The sequence below is a fragment of the Otolemur garnettii genome, unplaced genomic scaffold (genome assembly GCF_000181295.1).
Source record: "Otolemur garnettii isolate 467f Iridium unplaced genomic scaffold, OtoGar3 scaffold00119, whole genome shotgun sequence".
NCBI classification, from domain to species: Eukaryota; Metazoa; Chordata; class Mammalia; order Primates; family Galagidae; genus Otolemur; species Otolemur garnettii.
In genome coordinates, this window is record NW_003852514.1 from 1,535,977 (window position 1) to 1,545,212 (window position 9,236).

The window sequence follows — 9,236 nt, forward strand, 5'->3', positions numbered from 1 at the left end:
AAAAAAAAAAAAAGAATAAGAAGTATGTGTGCGTGTATATATATTATCCATACCTCAGCACATATTTATATATTGTTTTCCACTTAATCTTGAGTTGTTGCTTACCTCAGAGTAAGCAGCAAAATACTTATCTGGTTACTCAGGGGACTAGGTTGGAAGATCTGCTACCTTCTACATATACCTTCCAAGGTAATTGCCAGAGTGGGAAAAGAGGAGGGAGGAGTGCAGCTATCCAGGACTAGAAATGACAAGTGGATATGTTCCACCGGAGCGCACTTAGTCTGATGGCCACACTTAATGCAGTGAGGATGAGAAATGGAACAGAGCTAGGCAGCTACCATAGAAGAAAGGAAGAACACATTTTAGAGGACAGCTATAGGTTTCTACCATAAATGGTGATGTTCTTTGCTGAGATAGAAAACAGGAAGAGAGAAGTAGTTTATAGCAAAAGGTAACAAGTTATTTTTCCTGGATGATATCAAAAGGAGGAAAGGAAGAATAAAAATAGGAAGAGGTGGCTCAGCGCCCGTAGCATAATGGTTATGGCGCCAGCCACATTTATAGAAGGTGGTGGGTTTGAACCCTGCCTGGACCGGCTAAACAACCGCAACACCAACAAAGCCCGGCTTTGTGGTGGGCACCTGTAGTCCCAGCTACTCAGGAAGCTGAGGCCAGAGAATTGCTTAAGCCCAAGAGTTGGAGGTTGCTGCGAGCTGTGACACCATAGCACTCTACCTAGGGCAACATAGTGAGACTGTCCAAAAAAAAAAAAGAAGAGGAAAAAGGCATGGGGAAAAAGTTAGTGTTTATAGTTAAGTAGTTACAGTGTAATGTAAGTTATTCAATTAAAAGTATTAATAAGTGCTCACATTGTGCCAGACACTGACCAAGGTAATATTGTTAGCCAATTATTAGAAATGGAGTTATAAAAGACAAATTAAAATTCTTCTCATTTACATGCTTATCAGAGAAATTTTGTAATACAGGTGGGGTAAAGAATTTAAAACACTAAGTACTATAAAGCAAAGAAAATAGTGACTATAGGGACCAAGAGGGGGTGATTTTTCACTAGGGCAGTTAGTATAGATCTCTTTGAGGAAGTAACTAAGAGCTAAGACCTGAGTGATGAGAAAGGGAAAATTTAATGAAGTCCCAGACAAAAAGAACGTTGTGGGTGGAAAGTTGAAGAAACTCAGCTAGTACATAATCCTGGTAATAGAATTTGAAGGTTTAAGGGTCAAAAAGTTGCCCAGTATGATAGGTGAGGTGCTTAGTATACATACAGTCTTATCAACTGAGATAAAGTTTAAATTTTATTTAGTTGCAGTGGCAAATCACTGGACAGTTTTAAGCAAGTAGGTTTTATGATCTGGTTTTATGCTTTTGAAAAAGTTTAAAAAGAAGTGTGAGAGAAGGGAACTAGAGATGGAGGCACAGAAACCAGTTAAGCTATTTATTTTTGTAGTTACGCCAGTGAAATGATAATAATGGGTTGGACTGGTTGTACCTGTTAAAACCATGAAAAATTTTGGACTTATTTCTAATTTAAATTAAAATGTGGGCAGCGCCTGTGGCTCAAAGGGGTAGGGCGCCGTCCCCATATACCAGAGGTGGTGGGTTCAAACCCGGCCCCAGTGAAAAACTGCAAAAATAAATTAATTAAAATGTAAGATTTATTCTAAATTTAGGATGTATTCCTAAATCTTGGATTTAGGATCTGTTTTGATGTAGAATTGATAGTTTATATGGTTCTTTTTTCATTTTGTAGAATGATCTTTAACAAAGATAGCAACTCTGTTTTGTAACTTTTAACTGGGATTGACCAGAACTCCCAGATACTTTAGGGACCTAGAGATTTGCTCTAAGTATGTGCTTGTCTTTTATATATCTAGATCAAATAGAAAACTAAGGTACATGCCAGCCTGGGGACTGGTTTGTTACAGATACATTGCTGCTTATCAGGCCCTCAGGTGGGGAAGGCCATAGCCATATGTTGTCTTCCCTGCTCCCCTATCTCTGGAATTCATAGAACTGTTCAGAACAAAGTATTAGAATCTATTACCAGGCGTATATGAATCTCAATATTTATTCATATAATAAATGAAAGCATTTTTAGTCATCTTGCTAGTAAAGAGGAAGGGCACAGATATTTTGTCTAGGGGTGTCCATGGAGAAACAGGTGATGCTAGAAGATGCTTTGTCTCCTAGGAGGAACAAATTGACTAGAGTGGGCCCCCAAGGAAGAACAGATGACATATTAAAGGAATCCTAAGGACTGATCAATCAGAAAGAGGTTAGAAAAACCACAAAATAGAGATACCGTGTTTCCCTGAAAATAAGACAGTCTTATATTTATTTTTTTCTCAAGACACACTAGGGCTTATTTTCAGGGGATGCCTTATTTTGATTAAGTATAATACAACAATCTACATTGATTAAAATACAGTAAGTCATCTTCTTCTGGAACCTGACAGGGGGAGCTGACCTTGTTGGTGGGCCTGGCACTAGTGATGTGTGAACTCCTTTCCCCTTGCCATTTGCACATGCACAGTAGGATGCCTGCATCTGGGGTTACCAGATGTGCACCCGTGCAAGTGCAAATGGCTCGGAGAAAAGAGCTGTGGCAGATAAAAGGTTTTCCAGTCTTCCTTACTGCTCTGCACCGAAATGTATGCTGTGGCTATGCAGATATGCTACATAGCCATGCCCATCACTAGGTCTTATTATCTTGGTAGGGCTTATATTTAACAAATGCATAGAAATCCTGCTAGGGCTTATTTTTTGGATAGGTCTTATTTTCGGGGAAACAGTACTGTCAAGGCCTCAATCGAGGATCTTTTGAGCATGAGCACCATTAACAGTCCTTAAATGACCTACCCTAATTAACAGAGAAAAAAATCTGATGGGTGGGGTGGCTCATACCTGTAGTCCTAGTACTTTGGGAACCTGAGATGGGCAGATTGCTTGAGCTTAGGAGTTGAAGACCAGCCTGAGCTGGAGTGACACCCAATCTCTAAAAATAGCCAGGTGCCATGGTGGGCATTAGTAGTCCCAGCTACTCGAGAGGCTGAGGATACTCTGTCTCTACAAAGTAGAAAAATTAGCTGGGCATTGTGGTGGGCACCTGTAGTCCAGCTACTTGGGAGGCTGAGTCAAGAGAATCACTGGAGCTCAGGAGTTGAAGGTTGCTGTGAGCTATGGCGCCATGGCATTCTACCAAGGAAAGCATAGTGAGACTCTGTGTCAAAACAAACAACAACAGAAACTATAAAAAAAAATTAATAAAATTAAATTTTAAAAAGCCCATCTACTAGTACCATGATAGTTTACAAATACTCCCCATAGCAACCCCGGGAAATTGACTTGCAGGGATAGAATGAGGGAGAGTTCCCAATTCCAGGAATTCTCCACCGTTTTCCTAGAAACAATATTCCTAGAATATTCCACCCCCCCAACTTAACATAAAATTAGGCAATCAGGATAAAAAGAGAAATCTTGTTAAACTCAGGGTCTCCTCCACTCCTTCCTGGGGGCTGACCCATTTTCTTCTCTGGAATGTGCTATGCTTTTAATAAACGTAGGCACTTTGTCTCCTTGTACCTGCTTGCTCTGCTCAATTACTCTGTCAACTTGGTACCAATGACTATTCTTCAGTACTGAGAACCCAGAACCTGGGAACTGGAGTCCACACCTAACAATCTGAATTTGTGCAGTTTTTCCATAATTCAACACTTCTTAAAATACATTTTTAAAAATAGAAACAAAAACATTTTTTAAAAATAAAAAGACTTTAAAATCAGCCATTTGCAGATAGATTTATATTGATTTACACATTTTACTGAGACTTGTTATCTAGTACTTTCATAGCATGACCATAGATTTCATATGCTTATAGATCTTTGAAATAGTTTATAAACTAGTTGTGATAATTCTCACAAATTTTATTCTCCCACCAAGCTAATTCATGTACGTCACCTAAAGTTGTAGAGCCATGTACATTAAGGTGCTTGCTCTCTGCCCAGCATTGTTCTGGGTTTGATGTGGGGTTCATAATAAAGAAGCCACGGTTTTTTTTGACTTTCTGGGAAGATGGACAATATATGAGAGTTCAGGGCAGTAGTATATATGATATAAATTTAAGAATGTGAAGATAAATGTTTTGTTAATAAACATTAGATTTTATGGAGGTGGGTCCTCCACTGTGTTGTGAAGGAAATATAAGACTTCCATGAGAAGAATCAGGAAGGAAATTCAGATTCAAAAGGGGTTACAGTAAAAGAGGTGAGCATATTTTCAAAGAATGATTAAATTTAGCTCAGAGTAGCTAAAACATAAATGACTTTCTCATCATGTGATGATAAAGTGATTTTAAGAAAAATTACTAAGGAAAGCACATTAATAATAGCTAGAAGAATCTAATCGTAATTTTCTATTAAAAATATTCATCTTGGCTCAGCGCCTGTGGCTCAAGTGGCTAAGTTGCCTTCTACATACACCTAAGGTGGTGGGTTCGAATCCAGCCTGGGCCCACCAAACAACAGTGACGGCTGCAACCAAAAAATAGCTGGGCGTTGTGGGCGCCTGTGGTCCCAGCTACTTGGGAGGCTGAGGCGGGAGGCTGAGGCAGGAGACTCGCTTGAGCCCAGGAGTTGGAGGTTGCTGTCAGCTGTGATGCTGCAGCACTCTACCCAGGGAGACAACTTGAGGCTCTGTCTCAAAAAAAAAAAAAAAAATCCATCTTAAGATTTGATAAAGAGGGCTGCGCCTGTGGCTTAGTGAGTAGGGTGCTGGCCCCATGTACTGAGGGTAGCGGGTTCAAACCTGGCCCCCGCCAAACTGCAACAAAAAATAGCCAGGCATTGTGGTGGGACTACAGTAGCTATAGTCCCAGCTACTTGGGAGGTTGAGGCAGGAGAAGCGCCTAAGCCCAGGAATTGGAGGTTGCTGTGAGCTGTGACTCCAACAGCACTCTACCAAGGGCAATAAAGTGAGACTCTGTCTCTAAAAAAAAAAAGGCTTGGCACCTGTGGCTCAAGTGGCTAAGTCGCCAGCCACATACACCTAAGGTGGCGGGTTTGAATCCAGCCCGGGCCTGCCAAACAACAGTGCCGGCTGCAACAAAAAATAGCTGGGCATTTTTTGTGGTGGGCGCCTGTGGTCCCAGCTACTTGCGAGGCTGAGGCAGGAGACTCGCTTGAGCCCAGGAGTTGGAGGTTGCTGTGAGCTGTGATGCCATGGCACTCTACCCGGGGAGACAGCTTGAAGCTCTGTCTCAAAAAAAAAAAAAGATAAAGAGAGTGAGTGTGTGTGTGTGTGTGTATCATGGAATACTACTCAGACATAATAAAAAGTGAAATCATGTCTTTTGCAGCAACATGGATGGAATTGGAGGCCATAATGTTAACTGAAATAACTCAGAAATAGAAAGTCAAATCCTGCATGTTCTCACAAGTGGGAGCTAAATAATAAGTCTACATGGACAAAGAGAGTAGAATAACAGACATTGCAGACTCAGAAGGGCAGGCGGTCTGGAGGGTGGGAGAGGGTGGGGGCTGAGAAATTACCTTATGAGTACTATGGACACCAGTGAGGTGAGGGTTACACAGAAGGCCAAGACTGAGCATTATATCCATGTGTGCCTCTAAATAAATTCATCTTAGACTGTCCTCTTTATTGTCACGGTTTTCCCCAAAGTCGACTAAAACTTTTTTCTTGTTTTGGAACACTATTTATTACTAATAGGCCCCATCTGTGATAATGCTTAGATTAATAGCTGGTAATACTAGTGCTTAAGTTTTCGAGAGAAATTAGGCTAGGTAGGGACAGAATAGGTCAGACAGATCTTAGACTGCTTAGAACTTCAGATCTATAGTTGGTAAGAGGAAATTGACTTGTATATTGAATGCTCCTTTTACTTTTTCCGAAACTGGGTGCAGGTCCAAGTCAACCTTAGGTAAATGGGCCTGGAATACAACGGTTTGGGGTGGGGGCGTATATTTCCTATGATATGGCCATTTAGTCCTTTGGAAAACGTCTAGGATCACCCTGAAACATATACTCTCCCACAGGAAAAACCTCCTTTCACTTCTTAGGACTCTCTTCATTCATGTGAATCAGCTACAGTGTGACTTCTCTGAGGACTGAAAATATTCTACCATAGAATTTGTACTATGAGGCCTGTCATGGTGGTTCACACCTGTAATCCTGGCACTCTGGAGGCTGAGGTGGGGGCATTGCTTGAGCTCAGGAGTTCGAGACCTGCCTGAGCAAGACTAAGGCATCATCTCTACAAAAAAATAGAGAAATTAGCTAGGCATCTGTAATCCCAGTTACTCAGGAACCTGAGGCAGGAGGATCTCTTGGGCCCAGGAGTTTGAGGTTGTTGGGAACTATGCCAAAGCTATGGCATTCTAGCCTAGACAACAGAGTGAGACTCTCTGTCAAAAAGAAAAAGAATTTCAAATTCTGATGGTCAAATTTGACCCCAATCTGAGTCAACAAGGTAACCTCTCCTGTGGTAAATAAAGAGGTAGCAGTATATATGTGCTCTCTTTTATAGAAGATGAGAAAGGAATTAAATGATAAAGTACTATACTCATTCCTAGTGTTTTTTATTGCAGACTAGACCACAACTACTATAGTCTGCATTTCTGTATTTTCTATTTAATGGAGAGTGGGTCAAAATCAATGAAAATTTGCCAAAAAATACGCTCAGTTGAAAACTTCTGTTATGTGGTCCCAATTTGAACTGCATCTTATCACATATTAGTAATTTGTTAAGTTTGGTCAGAATCAGTTACTCCCTTTCACTTAATCTCTTTAAAAGTTTTAATGGAAAGGAAAAACAGAACAGTTGATACAAAGATTTTTCTTTGATAATTAATACCGGTCAACTACTTTTTATATTCATTTAAGGGAATTTTTTAGTTAACCAGGTTGCTCTCAGATGTATTTTATGATCATAAATTAGATGCCTTTGTCTGTATTTTTTAGTAGGCAGATGAAAGTGGTTTTAGTTAGGAAAATAATCCTAAGAGAGTCTCTGTTATTCCCACAAATACTAACTCTAAAGAGTGTTTTCTATGTTTTTTAGTCGGCCATATACTAACAAGGTCATCACTTTATGGTACCGTCCACCAGAACTGCTATTGGGAGAAGAACGATATACGCCAGCTATTGATGTATGGAGCTGTGGGTAAGTTAGGCTTATTGACTGATTTATTTTACTTGAATTTTATGATCAAAAATTAAAATCAGATCATTTGGTAATCATAGATATTTTTTCTATTAGATGTATCCTTGGTGAACTCTTCACTAAAAAACCCATATTTCAGGCAAATCAGGAACTTGCACAACTAGAATTAATAAGGTAAGCTGCTAATTATAATATTTGTGGGGGTGGAGGCTATCACACTCCATAGAAAATTGTAGATCTTTCAAGCTTATCTTTTCAGGATGAGAACAGCACGGTTCTCCTGAAGGCTAATGACTGCTTAATGAAGGAGAAACTAGACTGTAGGCACTTTGTTACTTGTTTCAGTAAAATTAAGGTTCTTAAAAGTCCCTAGATTTTTGTGTGTGTGTGTGTGTGTGTGTGTATGATTAAATCAGTAGACTTGAGGCTCAAAAGATAAGACTGGCAAAGAAGAGAAAATATGAGATCGGAGAGAATGAATGGCAGATAATTTTTTTAAAACAGGCAGAAAAAAAATTAATGTTTGTATGTGTCTATATATGTGTGTATGCATACCAAAATACATGCAGATACCTGCTAGGATAGGTCTTCATTATTTGGAGCCTGTCATAAGACTTAGCTCATAGGCAGTTTTACTCATACATGTTAGTCACCTTTCTCTTCATATTATATTTTAAAATAAACTTGTTCTTTAATAAAAGGGCTTTGGTTTATGTATAATGTAAATTTATAACTTATAAGATTTCCATAACTTTTGATAGTTTCAAAATAAAGATGAAATCATTTAGGAAAGATATTGGTAGGAGACACAGGTTTACAGACTCTTGTTTTGTCAACTGATTAAAATGAACGTAAAACAACAAATAATAACCAGAGAAAGAAAGATTCTAACTTCATCTCATATTATTATGAAAAGTTTCCCCAGAAAGCAATAACTTTAACCAAAGTTAAAGGAGATCCTGAGAATTGATAAGTATTCCCCTTTGGGGAGAGACATTTATAGTTAGTGTGCCCAAAGTTTCAAAAGCAAGCAAACAATAAACCTCAAAAAGCTTTACAGTTGCCATATTTGGTGGTTGGATAGGTTGTTTACTATAGTCTGAGGAATCCTTGAGCTCAAGAGTTCAAGACCAACCTTGAGCAAGAGTGAGACCTCTGTCTCTACTACAGATAGAAAAATTAGCTGGGCATTGTGGTGGCCACCTATTTGCCCAGTGGCTTGGGAGGCTGAGGCGCGTGGATGGCTTGAGCCCATGAGTTTGAGGTGGCTGTGAGCAAGGCTGTGACCATGGAACTCTAGCTTAGGACAACAGAGTGAGACTCTTGTCTGGAGGGAGGGGGATGCGGAAAGAGTAAACAGAGGGCACACTAGAGAACGTAAAGCCTGCTTCTCTGGAGATTTGTCAGCTGTAATCAGAAATGCGCAGGCCACAAACTATCACTGCTTTAATTCCAAAGCATCCAGTTGCCTCACCTTAAAATGTCAGCATGGAACCAGTTAATGTAGGTCCAGGCATGGTTGAAGGGATGACTGAAGGGATCCATGCATAGTGCTTTTAATGAAATTACAAAGAGGAAAAGGGAGGGGAGAGAGTTCAATAGAAACATAGGAAACTTTTATCTTATCTTTTTTTATTGTGAGACAAACAAGCAAAAAGGATCAAGAGGAATTGATAGTCCTGAAAACAAGAAATAACACCTTCCAATGCTAATTGAACATTAACACAGTTATATATTGGTAGAAAAAGAGAAGAAACTTCAAAACATTGAAATATTATAGGCTATATTCTGTAAATGAAACAGAATAAAACTAGAAATTAATATGAAACTAGAAACAAAGTCAGCTATCAAAAAATTTTGAATATGCTGAAAAGAATTTTTTTGGTTATTTTGGTTAAAGAGGAAATCAAACTTTAGAACATGTACATTAAAAAGAGTGGTAGGCTCGGCGCCTATAGCTCAACCAGCTAAGGCGCCAGCCACGTACACCTAAGGTGGCGGGTTCGAATCCCCAGCCCGGACCCGCCAAACAACAATGACG

General features: G+C 39.5%; 1 protein-coding gene across 1 annotated transcript in view; it reads left to right on the top strand.

Annotated features, from left to right (window-relative positions):
- CDK13 (cyclin dependent kinase 13) overlaps positions 1-9,236 on the top strand; it is a 128,464-nt gene that overhangs the window by 90,313 nt on the left and 28,915 nt on the right. The window contains exons 8-9 of the mRNA XM_003797542.3: positions 7,094-7,195; positions 7,292-7,369. Coding sequence (XP_003797590.1) covers positions 7,094-7,195; positions 7,292-7,369 — 180 coding nt within the window. The remainder of the gene's footprint in view (positions 1-7,093; positions 7,196-7,291; positions 7,370-9,236) is intronic.